General features: G+C 44.8%; 1 protein-coding gene across 3 annotated transcripts in view; it reads left to right on the top strand.

The window, feature by feature from the left end:
- The window catches only part of rictorb (RPTOR independent companion of MTOR, complex 2b), a 49542-nt gene extending 25540 nt beyond the window's left edge, over positions 1 to 24002 (top strand). Inside the window, exons 18-39 of one of the 3 annotated variants that reach the window (XM_042058711.1) lie at positions 270 to 371; positions 1405 to 1451; positions 1828 to 1963; positions 2228 to 2427; positions 3007 to 3133; positions 3973 to 4137; positions 5044 to 5096; positions 5351 to 5429; positions 5668 to 5777; positions 5924 to 6011; positions 6249 to 6341; positions 7274 to 7380; positions 7678 to 7964; positions 9543 to 10680; positions 13612 to 13692; positions 14644 to 14821; positions 14965 to 15049; positions 15662 to 15874; positions 17463 to 17618; positions 18136 to 18259; positions 19793 to 19931; positions 20268 to 24002. In XM_042058711.1, coding sequence (XP_041914645.1) covers positions 270 to 371; positions 1405 to 1451; positions 1828 to 1963; positions 2228 to 2427; positions 3007 to 3133; positions 3973 to 4137; positions 5044 to 5096; positions 5351 to 5429; positions 5668 to 5777; positions 5924 to 6011; positions 6249 to 6341; positions 7274 to 7380; positions 7678 to 7964; positions 9543 to 10680; positions 13612 to 13692; positions 14644 to 14821; positions 14965 to 15049; positions 15662 to 15874; positions 17463 to 17618; positions 18136 to 18259; positions 19793 to 19931; positions 20268 to 20342 — 3783 coding nt within the window. In that variant the 3' untranslated portion in view covers positions 20343 to 24002. Of the gene's footprint in view, positions 1 to 269; positions 372 to 1404; positions 1452 to 1827; positions 1964 to 2227; positions 2428 to 3006; positions 3134 to 3972; positions 4138 to 5019; positions 5097 to 5350; positions 5430 to 5667; positions 5778 to 5923; positions 6012 to 6248; positions 6342 to 7273; positions 7381 to 7677; positions 7965 to 9542; positions 10681 to 13611; positions 13693 to 14643; positions 14822 to 14964; positions 15050 to 15661; positions 15875 to 17462; positions 17619 to 18135; positions 18260 to 19792; positions 19932 to 20267 lie in introns of all 3 variants that reach the window. The other 2 variants (XM_042058710.1, XM_042058712.1) reach the window with 2 other exon arrangements.
- The last annotated feature ends 114 nt before the right edge of the window (positions 24003 to 24116 follow it).

The raw sequence follows: 24116 nt of genomic DNA, 5'->3' as shown, positions 1-24116 counted from the left end.
GTAGCTGTTAAACAAAATACAAAATAAACAAAATAAAGATGACGTCGTTTCCTATTTGTGGAGAGCAGAGAGTGACTGCCTGGCAATTGCCCCCCCCCCCCCCCCCCCCCCCCCCTTTAAGTGCATCTTAGTGGAATAATTGATCTTTGTTGATTTCTCACAAATTGCATCTGTGTAAGACTAGCATTCCCAGTAATGGTTTCTCACAATTTCATTTCTGGTATAATGTTCTCAACTGTATAAAGTGCAAAGTGGCTCTGTGGTTGCAGGACACTGAGGAGGCGCTGATGGCTAACCTGAGGGACAGCCACATCCTCATCCACAAACAGAACCTGGACTGGAACTGGGTCCTCATCAGCACCATACTCAAGGTGAGAGAAGAAAAACACTCTCAACATTAAACTCAAACTCAGGGAGGCTGTGTGTGTGCGTGCGTTTGCGTGCGTGCGTGCGTGCGTGTGTGTGTGTGTGATTGTGAATTGGGTAGATTTTTTGTCCTCCTAGTCTGTCTTTAAATGGGTTTGAAAAGGCTTGCCTCCCAATTAACAGAGACATGAATGCAACTTAATCTCCTTTGCCTCCCAATTAACAGAGACATGAATGCAACTTAATCTCCTTTGCCTCCCAGTTAACAGACATGAATGCAACTTAATCTCCTTTGCCTCCCAATTAACAGAGACATGAATGCAACTTAATCTCCTTTGCCTCCCAGTTAACAGAGACATGAATGCAACTTAATCTCCTTTGCCTCCCAGTTAACAGAGACATGAATGCAACTTAATCTCCTTTGCCTCCCAATTAACAGAGACATGAATGCAACTTAATCTCCTTTGCCTCCCAATTAACAGACATGAATGCAACTTAATCTCCTTTGCCTCCCAATTAACAGACATGAATGCAACTTAATCTCCTTTGCCTCCCAATTAACAGACATGAATGCAACTTAATCTCCTTTGCCTCCCAATTAACAGACATGAATGCAACTTAATCTCCTTTGCCTCCCAATTAACAGACATGAATGCAACTTAATCTCCTTTGCCTCCCAATTAACAGAGACATGAATGCAACTTAATCTCCTTTGCCTCCCAGTTAACAGAGACATGAATGCAACTTAATCTCCTTTGCCTCCCAGTTAACAGAGACATGAATGCAACTTAATCTCCTTTGCCTCCCAGTTAACAGAGACATGAATGCAACTTAATCTCCTTTGCCTCCCAGTTAACAGAGACATGAATGCAACTTAATCTCCTTTGCCTCCCAGTTAACAGAGACATGAATGCAACTTAATCTCCTTTGCCTCCCAGTTAACAGAGACATGAATGCAACTTAATCTCCTTCATTAAAAATGCTTTATGTCCTGAAATGTTCCTCCGCCTGATGTTCTCATGTCTGTTGTTTTTTTAGTGGCCAAATGTAAACCTGCGGACCAACAAAGATGAGCCGATGCACAAGTAAGGACTCATCCATTTCTCGTTCATTTATTTGCCCCACTTAAAGGTGTGTGTGTGTGTGTGTGTGTGTGTTATATACTAGTGTCATCATATGGCTGAGTATATGTGTGTTTGTTACAGGTTTCCTTCTGCTAGTGTGTGTGTGTGTGTGTGTGTGTGTGTGTGTGTGTGTGTGTGTGTGTGTGTGTGTGTGTGTGTGTGTGTGTGTGTGTGTGTTATATACTAGTGTCATCATATGGCTGAGTATATGTGTGTTCGTTACAGGTTTCCTTCTGCTAATGTTAGTTTGTGTTTGTTTGTGTGTGTGTGTGTATGTGTGTGTGTGTGTGTGTGTGTGTGTGTGTGTGTGTGTGTGTGTGTGTGTGTGTGTTTGCAGGTTTGTGCGGCGGCTGCTGTTCTTCTACAAGCCCAGCAGTAAGTTGTATGCCAGCCTGGAGCTGGACCACAGCAAGGCCAAGCAGCTGACCGTGGTGGGCTGCCAGTTCATTGAGTTCCTGCAGGAGTCAGAGGAGGTGAGGAAGAAAGCAGACACACACACACACACACACACACACACATACACACACACACATACTTTTTTCCCACCAAAATGTGGGCTACCGGTCCACACTAATATCAAGACTGTGATCAGTACTGTGTACACATTCAAATATGAGCTTGTTAGCTTTTACCTATGGATTTGAATGCAAGCATATGTACTGTATGTGTCTGTTGTTTGTGTGGGTGTTTATGTATATGCATGTATTTTTCTACACACGTATCTTTGGGTCCAACAGGATGGGCAGGGTTATCTGGAGGATCTGGTGAAGGACATTGTCCAGTGGCTGACATCGTCGTCGGGTCTGAAGCCGGACCGCAGTCTCCAGAGCAACGGGCTGCTGAACACGCTCAGCCAGCACTACTTCCTGTTCCTGGGCACCCTCTCGTCCCATCCTAACGGCGTCAAGATGCTTGAGAAATGTGGCGTATTCCAGTGGTGAGCGCTCAACGCCTCCTCAACCAGCTCGTCCTTTAGTAACATTTCTGCACACAGTGATACACCTATAACTTGGGAACCATTGAGCTAAATTTCAACAAAAACCTAAGGCAATTACAAAAAACAAGTTTTTTGATAACTTAAGCGTTGTCCTGTGTTTTTTTTTTTTTTATGAGCAGAAATGTGGGTCATTAAAATGATTTTGAATTTAAATGTAATTGAAAAATTGTCTATAATTAATATATGATCGATCCTAAAAGTGGACCATTATGTTGAACTGAGGAGACCCTGGCCTGAGAGGACAGTGGTTTATCTACATGGAGGAGAAGCTTGCATTTTTCGGTCAGCAGGGGGCTCTGTTTGTGCAGAAAAGCCTGTACAATTTTCTGTAGAAAATGAAAAATTCCTCAGAGAGACTTTGTTGTTTGGTTTGTAGCCCACATGATTTCAAGAATGTTCTACCCTTGAATCTAGTGAAGAAGATGATTATGTGAAACGGAACCCTTTAGGTTTTCAGAATATGATAAGAACACTTTTGCTCTTGCTTTTAATGTAAGCGTTTCTCTATTTCTGTTTCAGTCTGTTGAACCTCTGCTCTCTGAAGAACCAGGACCACCTGCTGAAGTTGACCGTGTCTACGCTGGACTACGGTCGCGATGGCCTGGCTCGGGTCATCCTGTCCAAGATCCTGACCGCAGCCACCGATGTAAAAGCACCACCTTACTCTAAATAAGTCTCAGACCATCTCACACGTCTGCTCTCATTCAGGCCTCTCCCTGTGCAGACACAAATAATGACTGGCCTCCTTTTTGAAGCACATTCACTCTATTAGTTTTTATGAGTTGTAGTAATACATTTTCATCTGGGCTCAGAGCCAGATCTCTTCAAGTTTTAAATTATGGCTACAGTATGTCATCGTACGTTTGCTTTATAGCAGGATTCATTTAATCATATCCCCATACAACTTTTTTAGCAAAAACATCACCTGCAGCATTACAGTGAATTTCATAGCTGACGATGGCTGTAACAGTTTTGGCACATACTGTATATCTCTTTGTATTGGGTTTAAGTAGAATCCCAAGGTCTATTGCCTCAGGGACAACATAAATAGCTAATTAATTAGCCTTGGTGAGACTTGACACTTGAGACAAACAATGCCATAGTTCAGTACGTGCTTTCAGTACCGTGCCTAATCACCAAATTATTGTTCTTGTTCTGACTTGTACTTACAAAATTACCCTCTAGTGAGGCTGCATGCTATTGAAAGAACGAAAGATGCTATTGAAGATACGGCAATGCAATGCTGATCATGTTGCGATGCCTCTGTTCCCTGTTCTCTTTCTCTGCTCAGTGCCTATTATGCAAGTGAACATTGGGATGACAGTGCTAAATGATATTATGTAGCCCTACTGAAGCAACTAATTATTATAAAGTTTTCTATTAATTAAAGCTTTTTAAATTTAGTGAAGTGTTGTGCATTGGCTGAAATAAACTATTGCCAAAGCCCATGTTCAATGTCAATGTTCTTTCTGTTCATTACCATAGAACTGCCGTCTATATGCCACCAAGCACCTGCGCGTTCTCCTACGCGCCAACGTGGAGTTCTTCAGCAACTGGGGCATCGAGCTGCTGGTCACCCAGCTTCATGACCGCAACAAGGCCATCTCTATGGAGGCGCTGGACATCCTGGACGAGGCCTGCGAGGACAAGGTGAGCAGACTGGTCTCACAACGTGGAAAATATTTGTGACAAAACCCGATATCATTATGTAGAATTACATCAGACACAAGCTTTGTAAAATCTCACCTTCAACAAGGTAATTTTTTATTACTTTAAGTTTTTTTTTTTTTTTAATTTAGCCATAGAAAGTGTAAAGTACAGTAGTATCTGTCATATATCATGAAAATATGGCTTGATGAGAAATATCATTTGTCCTTCTAATGGAGGAAAAGTTAACGGTTTCCACAGAGTCAAATTATGTCCAGGTCTGAGGATGTGGACATTACTGGCCCACCATAAGTCACGTATTCATTGTCTTCCCACAGCTGTCTTCACTGTGGCTTCCACTTCCCGAATGCTGTATCATTTACTTTGAGTCAGCTATGTCTGCAAATTCAGTCGTGTTGTTTCCCTTTTGTGACTGTATTTGTACTAGGGGTGTAAAGGTACACGTATTCATACCGAACCGTTTAGGTACAGGACGTTAGGTTCAATACAGATGTGTACCGAATGTACTGAACGCAGTCTTGAACAGTAATCAACAGTACAGTAGGGGTTTTTTTTGTGTGTGCGGACCATGTTTTAAATTCAACTTCCCACAGAAACATATTAAGTGGCGGACCATATGTCCGTTTAGTCAATTAACGGCAAAAACATTGGACACCTTTTTCAAAATACTATTACTGTTGCGCATCTGCAATATAGTCAATGAATTTTAGGCTAGCAGTACCTATAGGCTGTACCGAAAAATAACCAAACCATGACTTCAAAACCGAGGTAGACACCGTGATTTTTGTGTACCGTTACACCCCTAATTTGTACTGAGTGGTCTTCTGTTAGTGCTAATTAAGTTTGTGTGGACCTGTTGCTTAGGCGAATCTACATGCACTTATTCAGATGAAACCAGCACTTACCCACCTGGGCGACAAGGGCGTATTGCTGCTTTTACGGTCAGTCAACAACAGACATTGCCCATGAAATTAAATTTTTAAAAATAAGCAAACAGCATTTACTGTCTTGTGTTGTAAACAAGAATACATTTATTCTCCAATCACTTTATAAGAATATTTACAATCAGTATTAAAAATATTGAAACAGCCCTCACTGATGTGTTTTTGGTAATCAGGCATTTTTTCCAAAGACTTTAGTGATGTGTAGATCTCCCAGAAGCCCTTAACAGATGTATTTTGTGTCCTATGTCCAGGTTCTTGTCTATCCCAAAGGGCTTCTCCTACCTCAATGAGCGGGGATATGTGACAAAGCAGCTGGAGAAATGGCAGAAGGTGTGTGACCTGAAGTACAACACTATTGACCAGCTGTAGTGAATCTTTTTTGCTTTTCTGTCCATTCTTTGGCTATGCAGCTGCAGTGTACTGCAGGTTGAGTATTGACTTCTGGTCATGAAGAAGCTTGTAGAAAAGAAACAGGAGGGGCGATGGAATTGCATATCTTCTAACCGCATGGGAGTAATCGGCCGTGAGGTTTGATGACTAACTATACAGAGTTCATATCTTTTGTCAGGAGTATAATCTGAAATATGTGGACCTGATTGAGGAGCAACTAAATGAAGCTCTCACTACCTACCGCAAACCAGTTGATGGAGACAACTACGTACGCCGCAGCAACCAAAGGTCTGGAGCTATGACTTGTCTCCTCATCTTTCCAAACTAGTTATATTTAATAACATCATTCACAGCCAGCACTAGACTGCACTAGGTAGGCTATAAATAATACATTTTTATTATTTGTTTATGTGTTTCAAAACTCTTTCTGACAGGTTACAGAGGCCAAATGTTTATCTGCCAGTGCACTTGTATGGGCAACTCGTCCATGATAAGACCGGCTGCCACCTATTGGAAACCCAGGTAATGCTTATTTGCATCTACTATGGCACAATATAACTAGAAGCTGTCTTTTTTTATTGATGGTACTGTATATCTCAAAATCAGTTCCAAAGGATTTAGAAACATTATGAATTAATTTACTTTAAAACAACAGACCTAAATTCCTAGGACGGATGATGGACATCCACTCTTTTAGTCCTACTCCTACTCTATCTGTCTCTGTCTCTCTCTGTATGTGTATGTGTTTCTGTCTGTCAGAATGTGGTTCCTGACCTAAGCTATACGGTGAGATCGCCTGTGCTGGACAAATGGGAAGGCATCAAGCAGCTGAAGGCAGCTCTCTGGGCACTGGTCAGTGGTCATTCAATTATTTGTTTTGTTTTATTTTCTTAATCTGTTCATTAGACATTTTTTTCCAAAATGCGTTGCATTGCAGCTGATTTAACCTCTTTCTCTTGTCTTTGGGTTATTGCATGGCTTATGGTGATCTCGCTCTTGTGCTTTTGGAATTCGTCAGTTGATTACAGATCTCCTGTGGTTTGGGGCGTGCACTATCTAAACAGACATAGTTCTTCCCACACACAGCAATGGTTATTTGGTTATGGACTGTTTTTACACCAGTTTACAGCAACACCAGTTTTAACACCAGTTTACAGCTGTTTGTTTTGTACATTTCCACATTGTAAGGATTAACTGAAGAATGCTATTGAAATTGTCTTCTTAATTCCAAATGGAGACACCGTTGACCGAGTAGATTCCAGTGTAGTTAAGAGCAGGTAAAAACTTGAGGCTGTTTTGCGAAAGAATAATTCTTTATTCTGGATGTAACAACATTGTTCTGATAACCCTGTTGTACGCACAGCACAGCACAGTGTTGCAGGGTGAAGCCAAGGTAATGAACTGAAGCAAAGATCTGGGAAACTTCTGGCTAATTATAATACCAGAATATACATTCACGTCTGGGGTCAAATTGGAGGGGGGGAAACAGGCAGTGATATAGCCTTATTCAATTAAGACGTCTCTTGTGGGGGAACAATTAGTTAGGTACACCATTTGCTAAAGTGACAACATTCTGTCTGCTTACAATAAACGTCCTGTCCCTGCAGTTTCTGCAGTATTAAACAAAGAACCAAAAGAATGACATACAGAAAACCACTAAAATCTAACAGGATTATGTCCATAATTGTCTATAAACAACACACCATGTTCCTTTTTAATATTAATGTTCTCTCTAAGACTTTGGCCATGAACCAAGCCAGTAATGATGTTGTTTTTATCCACAGGGTAACATTGGTTCGTCTAACTGGGGCTTGAACCTCCTTCAGGAGGAGAATGTCATCCCGGATATCGTTGCTCTGGCCCAGCACTGTGAGGTTTTGTCAATCCGAGGGTGAGTAATTCTCCAGACATCCCTCTGAGGGCATCACGCTTCTCGTAAAAACGCTCCACTTGAACTTTCTGTCAACTTACGACAAACCTACGACTCCAGGTTGACTCACCTAACCTGTGGCTATGTTTAGTCTGAAGTTAACTTCAGGGGAATTCCCTCCTGCTCAGCATGTGAGCTCATTTATTCTTTCTTCTCCACCCTCCTTACCACCCCCGCCCATATCCACTTCCCCACTCCCCACTCCTACACACTCTCTCTGTCCAACTGCCCCCCCCCCCCACACACACACACACACAGGACCTGCCTGTACGTGCTGGGCCTCGTCTCCAAGACCAAGCAGGGCTGCGAGCTGCTCAAGCAGCAGGGCTGGGACGCGGTGCGACACAGCCGCCGGCAGCCGTGGCCCGTGGTGCCCGACGAGGTGGTGGAGCAGCAGCACCAGGTGCACCAGCACCAGCAGCAGCAGCAGCAGCAGCACCACCTCCTGCCCACCAGCCTGCTCTCCTCCGGGCCCAGCACACTCAGCCTCAACTCGGAGTCGACCAGCTCGCGGCACAACAGCGAGAGCGACTCCACTCAGCCCAGTGAGTCCGTCCGTCCGCCTCTTGTCATATGGACGTCTGGGTCGTGACATGGGCTTCATGGATTCTGATTGGCTGCCAGTCTCTCACAAAACTCACAAAATTGCACTGCAAGTGTCCTCCAACATACAGTAACCGTTGGTCATTCTTATTAGTTAGTGAGACTCATTCTTAAAACTGTAGTTTTCGCTGTTATCATTATAGTGATCATTGGCAGTATGGATGGGCCTTAAGGTCCGAAGTCAGATAGTGGATAGAGGTACCCATTCAGACATGTGGCCCAGGACAGGGAAGTGTTTGTGTGAGCAGCATCTGGACATGATGTGGACCAGAAGTGAGTTCAAAACTGAAGGGGCATCTGGAGGTCATGGCACCAATCCACTATGTAGTGAGTGAGTGAGTCCGAGCAGCCCAGTAAGTCCAGTGAGTAAGTCTTTGTCTGGTGTCAATGATTAAGTCACCAGTTGAGTGCAACTCTACAAATGCAATGCTTTAGCATTCAGTTGTTATGAATGCTGAATGTACTGTTATTCAGAGTTCTCCAGGACGTGTCGACCATAGAAAGCACTCTCTGAGTATTACAGAATTCTCTCCGCAAACTCCAGACCCCTAAAGGTCATCGATGGGTGACTGGCAGTGTGTTGCTCCCTTGACTTCAGAGGATTGGCTGGAGCCACCCAGCTCATTGTTCATCTTTTCATTATTTGCATGACTTTGTCATTTTGAATTGATAAGGCAGGAGGCTCCTAGATGAAAATGGCTTCCTCGGTTATGAGCCCTCATGGGTTGGTCTGAAGAGCCATAGCTCATGGTGAAATTTTCCGTTTATGGATGGTGTGGGCTGTGGCAGACTGAGGAAGTATTTTGGAACCTCCCAAGATGATAAGAAGGTGTGGAAAAACGGTCTCAACAAGAACAATGTTTGCGCTTCTTCTTTTTTTTATTGATAAGAAATGTTATCAGACACGGTCTGGCCTTGGTTAGGCAATTGGAGCAGGCAGAAGCATAAACCAATTTGATGCCAGGTGTGAAGAAAGTGCAGTCTCTCAACAGACGGTTATTAATGTGGTGTTGTTAATGCTGCTTATATTCCACTACTATCTTGTTTTACCTTCTTATTTTAACCTTTTAAAGCAACTCTATGCAGACATTTGCTACTTTTGAGGTATGTTTCAATACGCAACTAGTTTGATATTAGTTTTAATATTTTAATATGGTCATTTGGAGAACAGAAAAAAGTAGAGATGTGTAGAAAAGTGCACTTTGCTGCAAAGTGCTGCCAACAGTACTGGAATCCAGCAGCTAGCATCCTTTTATCAGTGCCAAATGTGCTGCTGCTGGGGGTCGTATGGTTTCTGCATGCTTTTTATGTACAGTAGTTTGCTCACTAGTTGTAGACTAACAGTGCTTACTGCTGCTTTGTGTTTGATCAGTTGGTTAATGTACTTGTGTCAAGCAACTCAGGCTTTATAGTAGAAAGTTGCTATAAATTATATTATGTATGAGCAATAATATTATAGTATGAGCAATTCCCAGTCAGGTCCAGTGGTTCATTAAATGTGTGTTTTTGTGTGACTGCAGGCATGTATATTCTGGACGATGAGAAGCTAGATGTGTCTGACCTGGCAGAGGAGCAGCCGCTCTACATGCGGCCCAAGCTTCTGAAGGACCGCAGCCCTTTCACCATCCTGGCCTCCAGTCGCTTTGTGCGCAACCGCTTCCTCATCTCCCTGTCGGGCAAGAAGCTGCGCAGCACCAGCGACCCCAAGGGCAGCGGCCTGGGCAAGACCCAGTCGGAGCCCAAGCTGGGCGGCCTGAGGCGCAACCGCACCGTCACCGAGCCGTCGGCGTACTCGCCGGGCAGCGGAGGCGGCGACGTGTTCAGTCCCGTCTTCCCTCCGTCAGACGGGCAGCTGATGCCACGCAGCCCCACGGTCAGCTTGGAGACGTCCTTCGTGGGCAACAAGGCTGGCGAGAACCAGGGCAGCACGCCTAGCATCAGTGAGCTGGAGGAGCGGCCGCCCAAGTCCAGCAGCGGCGGAGTGGGCGAGGCGGGGGTTACCGCGGCGACGGTGCCACCGGTGATGGAGCAGACGAGCCGGGAGAGACTGGCGGGGGGCGACGGGCCGGGCGGCGGGGGGGTGCACTTCAAGAGCCGCAGCCAGAGCTTCAACACGGACACGACCACCAGCGGCATCAGCTCCATGAGCTCCAGCCCGTCGCGTGAGACGGTGGGCGGCCCCGACTACCCGGGCAGCGGCGGCACCACCACCACCACCGCGTCGTCCTCGTCGGCGGCAGGCGACACGGACTGCGCCAGCCTGGCCACGGTGGTGAGCGCGCACACGCTCCAGACCCTCCAGTCCCTCCGGACGCCGCCGGCGGCGCGGTCCGACCACCTGTCGCTGTCCAAGTCCAGCTCGGTGCTGCTGGCGCCGCCAGGCTCCTCACACACGCTGCCCCGCCGCGCCCAGTCGCTCAAGTCGCCGTCGGTGGGCGCCATCGCCAGCCTGACGGACTGCAGCAGCAGCAGCAGCTTCATGTACACCAGCCCGCGCGACGCGCTGGGCTACGCCACGCTCAAGCGGCTGCAGCAGCAGCGTCTCCACGCCTCGCTCTCCCACAGCGAGGCGCTCGCATCGCCCGCCAAGGACGTGCTCTTCACCGACACCATCACCATGAAGACGGGCAGCCTGGACTCCAGGCTCACACCACGCAGGTGAATGGCCTCCCGTCCTCAAGTTCACTCTTACACACACACGTGTACACACACACACTCGCACACAGACAGAGGTGGATATAGCGTGTATTACAGCCATGTATTACTTAAGCCTGTGAGATGATCTAGAACTTTTATTTGCGGAAGCTGAGATGTCCACACCCACTCACCCACCCACTCACCCACCCACTCACCCACCCACTCACCCACTCACCCACCCACTCACCCACTCACCTACTCACTCAACCACCCACACACCCACACACCCACTCACCCACACACCCACTCACTCACCCACTCACCCACTCACTCACTCAACCACCCACTCACTCAACCACCCGCACACACACCCACTCACTCACCCACACACCCACTCACTCACCCACACACCCACTCACCCACTCACCCACTCACTCACTCACTCACTCACTCACTCACTCTCTCACTCACTCTTTCTCTCTCACTCACTCACCCACTCACTCACTCTCTCACTCACTCACTCACACACTCACTCTCTTTCTCTCTCACTCACTCACCCACTCACTCACTCTCTCACTCACTCACTCACACACTCACTCTCTCTTTCTCTCTCACTCACTCACACACTCTCCACCCTTCCATACGTTGTCTCACATGACTTTCGGTTCTCTTTTACACATGCCAGTAAATTCTAGCCTGGTCTGTGACCGCCATGCTTATTGAGTAACGTGCAGTAATGACACATAAGTGAGAAAGGGAACCAAAAATGCATTTGCTTACTAATCTACTTTCAGTAGACACCCGTCTCATGAAGTAATTTGCTATATATTTAAAAAAAAAAAATGTATAGTACTGTTAAAAAATGCATATCTGGGCCCCAGCTGTGGCGCAACTGGCTGGGGCACCTGCACTGTACGCCGGCGGCCCGGGTTCGATTCCCGCCCCGTGGTCCTCTCCGGATCCCACCCCAACTCTCTCCCCCACTCGCTTTCTGTCACATTAAAGTCATAAAAAGCCCAAAAAAATATACTATATGTATGTCATTAAACTAAATTACCATTTACCATAGATTAGTTACGATTATTTTCATGTTCCCTCTTTTGGGTGCATAATACAATTTCTTCAGGGTAATTGTGTCTGTAAATACAACAGCCCTCCTGTAGCATTAGCAGTTCTTAGGGGTAGAGATGTAACTTTGGTGTAGTCATGTGCATACTGGAATATTGGATGCTGCTGCGGAAGTATTGCAACCTGGGGACCACACAAATCTGAGAGCAGATTTTAATTTCCTCTTGTAATTCACAGAAATCCCAGAAGCCAATCACAACCACTTTTTTTTGGCGTGGGGTGGGCTTTATACAATGACAGACAGAAGGGGACAATTGGCACTGTTTTTGTACACAACCAATGGCTGAGCTGATGGATGTGAGATTTCTCTGAAATTGAGTGTACGACTGCTTAAAACCTTTTTTTAAAGGAAAGATGTGTTTGCTGTGCTTCAAAAAGAATTCGGTAAGAGTTTAATGGACCAACTTTTTGTTTTATGGTAATTACGCGACTGGTTATGCCCCTTGGAAGTCGAAAGTGGACTATGTGTAATGTTGCACCTTTGGTTCATATCAGCATCTCGGACTGTAGCAACTCTTGAAATTGGCTTGAAATGGTGAGATGATCGCTCCTGTGATTAGTACAGTGTTTTTTTGTCCAGTGGACTGACTGTGTACGTGGTCTGCCTGCTGCTGCTAGTCTTTTTCACCGTAGTCTACACTTGACCCTTTACTTACTTGTGGACCACAGCCAGTGCCTTACTAAAATTACCGAAATTTCCCCTTGGGGACAATAAAGTATGGACCCTTTCAAGAAAGTTCCATTATCAGCATCATAGTTGGCCCCACAAGACTTCCGTTTTAACATTCCATATGTTATCTTAATATAGAGGAAGTAGTTTGGGGCCCAAATAGAATGTTCAAGCATTGTTTTTGTTTTTATTGTTGAAAGGGTCTATACTTTACTTTACTTTACTTTACTTTACTTTACTTTACTACAAGAGAATATTGTTGAGCGCTGCCTTTCCTGTCTGAGTCATTTTTATCTGCTCCTCAGAAGAGCTTGCTGAGAGAGCCATACTCAGCAGAATTGATGTGAGACTGTTTGAGTAGAATTATGCCGATCCTAGGAGGGCTCATTCTAGGAGGCTGCCCATAATTTCCGAGAATGAGTGTTTAGACTCTAGCTATCAAGTGTGTAATCATCACACAAACACTAATGCATTCGGTTGGGCTTATGTACTGTAGCTGCGCTTTCAGCAAGCTAGTTTCTCTTTTTGATAAGCTCCTGTTCCCGTTCAGCCAATTCTGCATTCGGCCAATGATGTGCACTCATGGATATCTCTTCATCTTCTTCTCTGAGCGTGTGACCTGTGTGAAGAGAGCAGTCAGGAAGTTTCTTTAAAAAAAACATCCCTCCATTTTCTCAACTTATCTTGGTTTCACAAGTTTGACTCACTGGCTGTCATAGTCACTGTACTTAGAAACGCCACTGCACCTCTGCACAACCAGGGACATGCAGCCTCCTTAGGTCCTATACAGATGCACAACAAACACTTCGTTGTCATTTTGGGGACTAAGTCTTGGTAACCTAGAGGTCCAGCGTGGCAGAATAGCAGCGCAGCTTCACGCAAAGGGCTTTACACCACATAGAAGCACTTGAGCTATTAGAAAGCTGCAGGTTGTGCTTGCAACCTCAACTTCCTATTGCTTCAGTGAGCAAGCTGAACAGCCTCCAGCCTGTTGCAACACGCATAGTCTGAAGTGATGTCCATCGCAGGGCCACATTCAACCCATCATTTCAACCAGCGACAAACCCAGACCCCAAGTCTCTCAACTCTGCCCCCGGCCCCTGGGTCTGACTGGTATGAGAATAACATGACCTGTGTTTCTGGTGGTCCCTCAGGTACACTAAAAAGCGCTTCAGCTGCCTGGGCCAAGGCTCAGCAGGGGGCCCCCGCAGGCAGCCCAGACTGCCCCTCCCACGGTGCGTGGATCATCCCTCAGGGGCTCACAAACTTGCTTCTTTACTGTCTCCCTACCGATCTTTGTCTCTCTCCATCTCTTTTTCTTTTTTTTTTTCTCTCTCCCCCCCCACCCCCCAAGTCTTCTTTGTTTTTGTTCCATTTTGATTTTGCCCATTCATGTTTGCTCCTTCATCCTCAACTCTTCCTGCAACTCCCAGAGGCCTTTGCGCTGCAGCCTCTGCATCCTGTATGAGGAATCCTCCCTGAGACCCATTTGGTTTCCTTGTTCGTTTGTTCCCATTGATTTGTGCTTCCTAGAGAAGAAATGACACTTGAACCTTTCCTTCTTTCCCTGACCAGTGCCAAACTCACTCACAGCAATGATCGTAATTGTCCTAACAGTTTACCTCAGATCCTTGCTGTTGATCTTTTTGTTTCTGAGTGTATGCATGAGCATTAAAGTGGTGATTTCCCACATTAGTAATCAGGTAAGCCTGTGAATATTAGTCTGGTGCGTAGACACTCCACAAGTCAACCCTTGTCCCTGAACTCTAAAACATATCTGATGATTCATCCCTTCTTTATCCACTTGGAGTTTTGGCAAGGCGTGCAGACTGTTTTTTTTTGCCATGACCTGCTGCTGTGCCAATAAATAAATTCCATGTTTGTTTCCCATGATTTTGACCATTAAAAAAAGCTCTTTTAGTCTTTACTTTCTTTCACTTTCTTTCTTTCCCTGTTGCTCTTCCCAGTAGATGTTTTCTCTCAGGCTTTCCTCCAAATCGCTCTTCCCCCTTCTGTTTCCTGTCCATGTGCAGTCAGCCATGGGTGTGTCTGTGCTGACACTGTGTGTGTGTGTGTGTGTGTGTGTGTGTGTGTGTGTGTGTGTGTGTGTGTGTGTGCGTGCGTGCGTGTGTGTGTCTGTGTGTTCGTGCGTGCGTGCGTGCGTGCGTGTGTGCGTGTGTGTGTAGGTTCCTGAAGGCCCTGAGTTTTGCCTCTCTGGATAAGGAGGACCTGCTCAGCCCCATCAGTCAGACGACCCTCCAGCGTTCCTCCTCGGTGCGCTCCATGGTGTCCAGTGCCTCCTACGGCAGCTTGGACGACTACATCGGTCTGGCCCTGCCTGTGGACCTCAACAACATGTTCCAGGTGCACTCGCTGTTCCACAAAACCTACTGGCGGCTCTGACTGTGGAAATCTCCACATCCCTCTGGACGTCTCTGTCTGGTCTGTGATAACTACATGCATTTGGTCATTTGATGGATTTACGTGATGTTTGTCTTTTTGGACAGATCAAAGAGACGCCATATTTCCAGAAGAGAACAAGCCCACCATCTGAGGACCGATCAGCCAAGTTTTTTGCTGGAGAATCTGATGGTAGAGAGATGCTTTACTTGGCTTTTAATAGGGTGTGGTGTAGTGTCCTCGCCACCAGTCTGTGCCTTCTGTTGTGATTTCCTCAACACACAATGAAATCATCCATTTCTCCTCCCTCCTTCTCCCTCTTCCTCTGATTGTCTTCTGTCTGGTTGGGGATGGTGGAGCTTTTCATGTATTCCACTTACCTCCAGCCTTTTCTCTCTCTGTCTTTGCATCGGTTTTCAGTTGTCTGTTGCTCTTGATGTGGATAAATTAACAGATATTGGTCACGGCTTGATGTCATTGTGTTTTTTTCTGCAGCACGATAGTGGCACGAACATGTAGTGCACATTGCAGAGTGTTCTTAGTGCCTCAGGTGTTTCTGCAGCACGATAGTGGCACGTACATGTAGTGCACATTGCAGAGTGTTCTTAGTGCCTCAGGTGTTTCTGCAGCACGATAGTGGCACGTACATGTAGTGCACATTGCAGAGTGTTCTTAGTGCCTCAGGTGTTTCTGCAGCACGATAGTGGCACGTACATGTAGTGCACATTGCAGAGTGTTCTTAGTGCCTCAGGTGTTTCCACGTACGGCTTTTCTTCTCTCCTCATGTCCATACTCCCCACGCAGGTCCCAGTGAAGGCTCTCGGCACGCTGTGCTACGCTCCCAGCTGAGCATTACGGAGCTGATGTCGGTGAGCCGGGCTGACCAGCAGCAGCTGCTGGACCTGGAGGAGACGGGTCTGCAGGAGCACAGCGAGGACAACTGCCTCTACTGCGTGGGGCTGCAGGTGCTGGGCTGCAGCGCCAACAACTCCAGCTCCACCACCCCCAACCGACCAGGTCAGTCAGTCCGTCAGCATGCTGCTACAGGCTACCTCTATTAGCTAGCATGCTTGAGGGTTAATGGCCGTGTAACTCACTTATTGACTTATTTCGGTGCCCAAAACGGCTCAAAGTCAAAGTGAACTTTATTATCAATCAACCATGCAACAAGCTGTTGCACAGTGGACAGAAATTGTGTTTCTCAACACATAGCCTAGAAATCTAGACGCACCCTAGCAGCAGCAAGTATAATTTGCTGCCCGGGCTAGTCTACTGTAGCAACTCTCCGTTGGCTTGTGAGCTGGAAAAATTAAACTTCGATAGGGTCACTGATTAGTGCCTGTGACTGTGACATTCACATTGTGACATTCACATTGTGACAATCACATTGTGTATAGAGACGTTAGGCGGGCTTAACATAATGATTGATGGCAGAGTTGCAACGGTTTGAACCGGCACGACGGTGAGTGCCCAGACCCTACATTTTAATGTGGGTCTGGCTCGTCAGACTAACATACACACACACAATCATAACAAAGACAGACAACATCACAGTCACAGGCACTAATCAGTGGGCAGCCGTGGCCTACTGGTTAGCGCTTCAGACTTGTTACCGGAGGGTTGCCGGTTCGAACCCCGACCAGTAGGCACGGCTGAAGTGCCCTTGAGCAAGGCACCTAACCCCTCTCCGAGCGCCGCTGTTGTTGCAGGCAACAACTGCGCCGGGATTAGTGTGTGTTCACTGTGTGCTGAGTGTGTTTCACTAATTCACGGATTGGGATAAATGCAGAGACCAAATTTCCCTCGGGATCAAAAGAGTATACTGTATATATATACTATACTATACTATACTACTATACTAATCATGCCTCTTCACAGACTGGTCAACCATCATCTTGTCTGACTGAGGTCTGACTCTAGCTTGTATTGGTCAGTTTTTTTTTTCAGTTATTTCAATCAATACTCTTAACTGGCTGTATACTGTATACCAATATACTGATCCAACAGTACAAATTGTTCCAACACACTTAACAGAATTTCACAGAACCACCCTTTTCTATAACTCCCAACCTCTAAAAGTTCATTCTTCAACACCCTGTCTGATCCACTCCTGCAGTACTGAAGTAAGAGTTTATGTACAGTCTCCCAGACAGGTTGATCTGGACCCTGACACACACACTGTTTATTTTGTGGCATGCACCATCAGTTCCCAGGAACTCAGAGGTGTGCCAAAATGGTAAACAAAGTTTGTTTTTTTGGTTTGCTTTGACACACACAAACGGTCCGAGGAGTTCTGTACACTGGACTACTGGTTGCTACATCTTAAAACAAACAATTTGGAATGTTTGCACAAAAACATGCAAATGTAAAAAATGTGTTCCCCTCCAACACCACCGGATCGTCGCATTTGAATGCACCTCAAGTGTCAATACGCCGTCAGATAGAGCTATCTGTCACAAATATGTACTTATTTAAACTTCCAGTTGACATGTGTGATTGTGCACATGAGTGTAAACATGGCGCCTTTTTCTAAAGCCACATGTAGCAGATAGCAGTTGACCTATTTTGCTGACATCCTCTTTCACCTTCTCTCACCCTTCCCTAGAATACGCTGACGTACCATACTCTGAGTGGTGCACACAGCCCATCCATAACCAGCTGGAGGTGATGCCCCAGTCCAAGTTCTCTGGAGTGTCAGGCTGTAGCGATGCTGTGTCCCAGGGTTCAGTGGGCAGCACCCGCAGCACAGAGCTGGTGTTGGGTAAGAACCTCTGCCTCCCTCTCTCCCATTGCCTTTGGGCTCTTCGGTCATCAACTGACCTGAGCTGGTCCTAAACTAGCTACTTTAAACCTGTTTAAATAAGACGGTCAGTGCCATTATACAGCGTCACCATGACAAGCAATGCCCAAAGTCGCCTATATTGTTAAAGAATTCAGTACCCAATAACAAATAGATAAAAGTATTTCCAATTGTGTACCTACAGAGTACCTCAAAGTGCAGCAATACTGGTGTTCATTCTTGTTTTATCAACACTGTATGATTCATTGTATTGCAAGCGTGCAACCTTCAGGATTTCCTGTATGGTGTTATGCCATTTGGGCTACAGAAAGCATCGAACATATCTCCAGAAAATGTATAACATGGTAGGGAAGAGATATACATCACCATCTCCAACCCCATCCCAGCGCTCTGGCTGTTTGTAGCATTGTTTGGTTAAATATAGGCAGCATCAGGTTGATTTGTTTGAAGCTGAACTCTCGAATGTTTGCTCCGTCAGGGGTGAAGTCCATCCCTGAGGATGCGCCAGCCTGTAGGGTCCTGCTCAGGAAGGAGGTCCTGCGGCTGGTCATAAACCTCAGCTCCTCGGTGGGGACAAAGGGCCACGAGACTGGACTCCTCACGTGAGTGAAGTTTTACACACACACACACACACACACACACACACACACTCACACACACTCACATCTTTTGGAAATTGATCTTATCTAGGTCAACTAAAAGTACATTAAGGGAATTTCTTTTCAAATGCAATTTGTGGCCATGGAAAGTTGTTTGTTAGGCAGGACATTACATAGAGTAGGGAATGAGTTGGGAATGTGTTGCGAGTACATAGAGTTGGGAATGTGTTGCGGTTACATAGAGTTGGGAATGAGTTGGGAATGTGTTGCGGGTATATAGAGTTGGGAATGTGTTGCGGGTATATAGAGTTGGGAATGTGTTGCGGTTACATAGAGTTGGGAATGAGTTGGGAATGTGTTGCGGGTATATAGAGTTGGGAATGTGTTGCGGGTATATAGAGTTGGGAATGTGTTGCGGTTACATAGAGTTGGGAATGAGTTGGGAATGTGTTGCGGGTATATAGAGTTGGGAATGTGTTGCGGGTATATAGAGTTGGGAATGTGTTGCGGTTACATAGAGTTGGGAATGTGTTGCGGGTATATAGAGTTGGGAATGTGTTGCGGGTATATAGAGTTGGGAATGTGTTGCGGTTACATAGAGTTGGGAATGTGTTGCGGGTATATAGAGTTGGGAATGTGTTGCGGGTATATAGAGTTGGGAATGAGTTGGGAATGTGTTGCGGGTATATAGAGTTGGGAATGAGTTGGGAATGTGTTGCGGGTATATAGAGTTGGGAATGTGTTGCGGGTATATAGAGTTGGGAATGTGTTGCGGGTATATAGAGTTGGGAATGTGTTGCGGGTATATAGAGTTGGGAATGTGTTGCGGGTATATAGAGTTGGGAATGTGTTGCGGTTACATAGAGTTGGGAATGAGTTGGGAATGTGTTGCGGTTACATAGAGTTGGGAATGAGTTGGGAATGTGTTGCGGTTACATAGAGTTGGGAATGAGTTGGGAATGTGTTGCGGGTATATAGAGTTGGGAATGTGTTGCGGTTACATAGAGTTGGGAATGAGTTGGGAATGTGTTGCGGGTATATAGAGTTGGGAATGAGTTGGGAATGTGTTGCGGGTATATAGAGTTGGGAATGTGTTGCGGGTATATAGAGTTGGGAATGTGTTGCGGTTACATAGAGTTGGGAATGTGTTGCGGGTATATAGAGTTGGGAATGTGTTGCGGTTACATAGAGTTGGGAATGTGTTGCGGGTATATAGAGTTGGGAATGTGTTGCGGTTACATAGAGTTGGGAATGTGTTGCGGGTATATAGAGTTGGGAATGTGTTACGGTTACATAGAGTTGGGAATGTGTTGCGGGTATATAGAGTTGGGAATGTGTTGCGGGTATATAGAGTTGGGAATGTGTTGCGGGTATATAGAGTTGGGAATGTGTTGCGGGTATATAGAGTTGGGAATGTGTTGCGGGTATATAGAGTTGGGAATGTGTTGCGGGTACATAGAGTTGGGAATGTGTGCGGTGCAGATCTTTTTTCTTTTTTCTTTTGATGTCCTTGTCTGTCTCTCTGCATCTGTGTAGGATTAAGGAGAAGTTCCCATATGCGTTCGAGGACATCTGCCTGTACTCGGAGGTGTCCTACCTCCTGGCCCACTGCATGTTCAGGCTGGCCTCCCGCCGCTTTATCCAGGAGCTCTTCCAGGACGTGCAGTTCACGCCGGTAACCAAGAGCCCCCACCCATTCGAGAGAATACATTCAAATATGTATTCAAATTCTAAGCAAACCTCCAAAAAACCGCCTGTACAGATCATGATTTTCTATTTTTTCTTTGCTGCTTAGTGAATGCTATGGCTAATTTGCATTTGCATTTGTATATGTGTTTCACTGCTGTATTCTTGTGGTTATTGTTTTTGTTTGTTTATTACATTTGAATACGCCACATTTGCACCATTACTAATGCCGTGAAGTGGCTGATGACACAGTTGTTTTGAAATTGTGGCTACCACCCTGAACTGACTCTTCTTTCTCCCTCCCACGTTCCTGTCCTCTCTGCAGCTGTACGAGGAAGCCGAGAGCATCCTGTCCATGCCGCCAAAGCTCGGCACGGTAGAGCCCTCTGCCAAATCGTGAATCCTCCAGCCTCAGCCCCACCCCAACCCCTTGTGTCCTGCCTGGTCCACCCTCCTCGCTCCCTCTGCTCTGTCTTCTTTGCAGGCGCGGTGTCCAGTCTACACCACACCATGCCACCCCACCCACCCACCTCCTCCTCCAGCCTCCCAATCTTCTCCTTCTTATCCAAAGCCTGGGAGCACTTGTTACTGCACTACTAAGGTTCCAGGCTAACGATAAGGCTAGATGGACAGAGACAATGATGGAGGATGGATTATTGGACGATGGGTGTAGAAGAGATGTCTTCAAAACGTTTGGGAGGCATGTTGTGGTAAGCAGGGTTCCATAGAGAGAGAACATGAAGATTATTTTCCTGTATGAACAAATAAAAGAGGGACAGAGGATTGCTATGGCGAAAGAGTGACTCACTGAAAACTGTAGGTGTTGCAGAGCCACTTGAAGTGAGTTGTGACCAAAACAGAAGCTTGCACCAGTCATCCGACAACCGAAGCACTGAGCCGTTGTGGTCCGTTTTCGGGCCATGCCAACCACTCTGTAAAAATCCAGATCACACCAAACACATAGAAAACAAACAAAAAAAAGTTAAAAGAAGAATCTTTATCCTGCTCAGTTCTGTCCAGGTTTCCGTCTTCCCTCTGCCTTTCTCTAAACAGTTGCATCCTGTCATGGACTGATATGAAATGCCAGAAAAAATGGCATGATTCCAGCTCTACTCTATTTCTCTGTAGCGAACTTACAAAGGACTAACACTACAAGGAATTCCAGGAATTCCAAGGAATTCTGTTCGGATCGCTTCTTAACGGACGTGGCCCATCAGTGTCTCCATTAAGAGGCTTATTTATTGCTGATGTTTTTTTTTTTCTTTTGTTGAGTGATGCACTTTATCAAAGAACAACACATGATGAGCGGTGTCTTGGTACATCACATTTAACCAATCAGACTATCAGTGGTGCCACATGGAGTACTTTCCCATTAGAATTGCAGCCCAACCACAGATGTTTTTGACCACATAAACATTTAAGTATTAAGTTATATTTTTGGAAAAAAAATGGCTGGTTTATTTATGTGTATGTGTGTATAGTCTATGGCGGCCAATAATATTGAAATGAAAGAACTGAAGCCTTTTTAAAGCTTGCTCACATACCCCATGGGTTCCTCAAATTTGATATCTCACCAATGAGGATGTTTCCCCACTTTCCCCCTGAATGATGGTTGGTTTTGTATCAATGAACCCTCCTAGCAGTTTTGAACCCCAACAAAAAGTGTATTATTTTAGGGAAAACTAAAAGTGGTTTGTTTTGTATCAATTAACCCTCCTAGCAGTTTTGAACCCCAACAAAAAGTGTATTATTTTAGGGAAAACAAAAAGTGGTTTGTTTTGTATCAATTAACCCTCCTACCAGTTTTGAGTCCCAACCAAAAGTGTATAATTTTTGGAAGAAGATGCTATTCATTCTGATCATTTTCTGGTTCTGGTTCATTTTCTGGCAAACAAAAAAGCCACTTGACGCTACAATGAGTTCTCAGAACGAGAAACTACAAATAGATCTATGAGGAAATACATGTCTACTATGGATTGCAGCAACAGATTCCCGATATTCAAAAATGGTCTTTGTTCATTCGTAACACACAAAGCAGCAGTTTTTTCAAACCCTGCAAGCTATAACAATAATAATAATAATAATAATAATAATAATAATATCTGTTCCATGGCACTTTCCAGTTTTATAGTTGCATGGCTGAGAGGCTAAACATTAAAGTTGCGTCTTCATAACTGTCTGCATTTGAATCTGCCTGCATTTGAATGTAAGAATCCCTTAGTGCAGATGCAGGTTCCCCTTTGACGATGGGACTTCTGCACGTACATTTCATCTGTCTCTGCTGAAACCATCATCAGCTTGGGTGATGCCTAGTGACAAAATACAGGGATGAAATCTATCACGGCCAAAGTCAGGAGAAGGTCAAGAATATTATGTTCATATATGCCTTGCTGGTTTTGACTTGTATCTAAAATGTATATAGATAAAAACAAAAGGAGGCAGCTTCCCTTTCCATTTCAATGTTCAACATGCTATGCTCAGTGCACCTTTTAATTCATTTTCAGTATAATGTAAAATGAAAAAAGGTTCTGAATAGCGCCGCCTTTAACTTGCTCAATTGAACAACAGCTGCAAGGAACAATGAGGGTCCTTGAGATTTCTTGGCAAAAGATCCCATATGGTACAGTAAGCCACTAGGCCCGGTCGGTTGACTAGCAGCAGAGCTTCCTTTGGTTCACGAAAACATTTGTATGTCTTTTCATTGCCATTTGAGAGGCATCATTTGTGACATTTCATTCACTTCTGTATGCCATTGTCATACAATCTGGCCCTTCCGGTTATGTTTGGAGGTTGTTATTTATACTCAGAACTATGCAATGTTTTATTTCATAATAAACAAATATATTTCCTCATTAGGTTTCTAGAACTGAGGAAATTTACTTTTTTTTTTTTTTTTTTTCATTCCATAACGGCTGGACCAGTCCTAGTTCACGGGAGATTTTTTGCCCTTTATTGTTAGTTTTTATTCATAATAGTAATGGGTTGTTGATTACCTTTATTTATTCTAGAATTGTAGAAAATGAGTAGTAACTAATTATTTGTTTTCCTTGGTTCCATTCCTTTTTCCTTGCTCCCAACCCAGTAAAGGTCATGACTCCTTTGTGCATTCATTTCTAACTTTAAACTGTTCTTAATTATCTACTCTTGGGCAATACATTTTGTTATTTTGGGAATCTGCGACTTACCATTTGTGTATTGGTGGAAGCTGTGCCTATTAGGCCACTGCATAGGAGATCACAGCTTAGAAGGAGGATGCATTAACTGCTACCCTGGTGGTCCTTTTTCCCCAAAATCAACTCCTGACATCGACCTGTGTTTGCATAGTTCTACATTTTACAGTATGTGCCTGCAATTGGGGTTGTTTGAAGGGATGCCAAATCTGCCAGTCATGATAGTTTGGCTAACTTTCATACTTGTTCCTTAATACTGAAAGGTACTCGTAGGACATGTACATTAATGTAGAACTAAACAATTTCATTCTGTAAAGCCTAAAAATGACACTTCACAGTTTTATTGCACATTATATTTAGTAATTATTTTGACGTTTGAAACTGAGTGAGAGCATTCAGGAAACTAATGTCTGATCTGAGGGGCCAAAAAAAGACACTGCTAATGGTCTATTGATCTCTACCAATGTCAATTCTTATATTACAGAACCAATCAAAGTGGGTGTACTGTATGTTAGTTGTAAAAGATGGGATACAAAAAATTGCACCCTTCATGTTCCTTTTCTAAGTTTGTAATTACCTGCGCCGTATACTTATGACCTTAGAGCACTGAATAGGGTGTCAAATCTCTTCTTTATTGCACAATAGAGGGCTGATATTGAGCAATGGACATAAAAGTGTTATTTATATTTAAAAAAAATCACTGAGAGAGGCCTCTTAACAGATGTACATAATGTTGATGTTTTCTTTTTTCCTAGTTGTGGTTTCCCTTGTATAAATAGGCCTACTGTATGTTTTTGGGGGCTTGAAGCTATGGCTGCAGATGAGCCTCAAGGAACTTTCTCATCAAAGGGATGGATGCATTGTTAATAAAAAAAATTTAAAAAAAATCACTATGGGTCAAGTGTGATTTTTTGTTAGTAGGAGTACAACAAAGAATAAAACCATGCAATTCCATAGACGGTAAATTCCTGTAAATAGGCCTCGAGTTGAAACATCCTGTTTCG

The sequence above is a fragment of the Alosa sapidissima genome, chromosome 13 (genome assembly GCF_018492685.1).
Source record: "Alosa sapidissima isolate fAloSap1 chromosome 13, fAloSap1.pri, whole genome shotgun sequence".
Lineage (NCBI taxonomy): Eukaryota > Metazoa > Chordata > Actinopteri > Clupeiformes > Clupeidae > Alosa > Alosa sapidissima.
The sequence above is the reverse complement of the archived record's forward strand: the minus strand, read 5'-3'. Positions and strand labels throughout refer to the sequence as shown.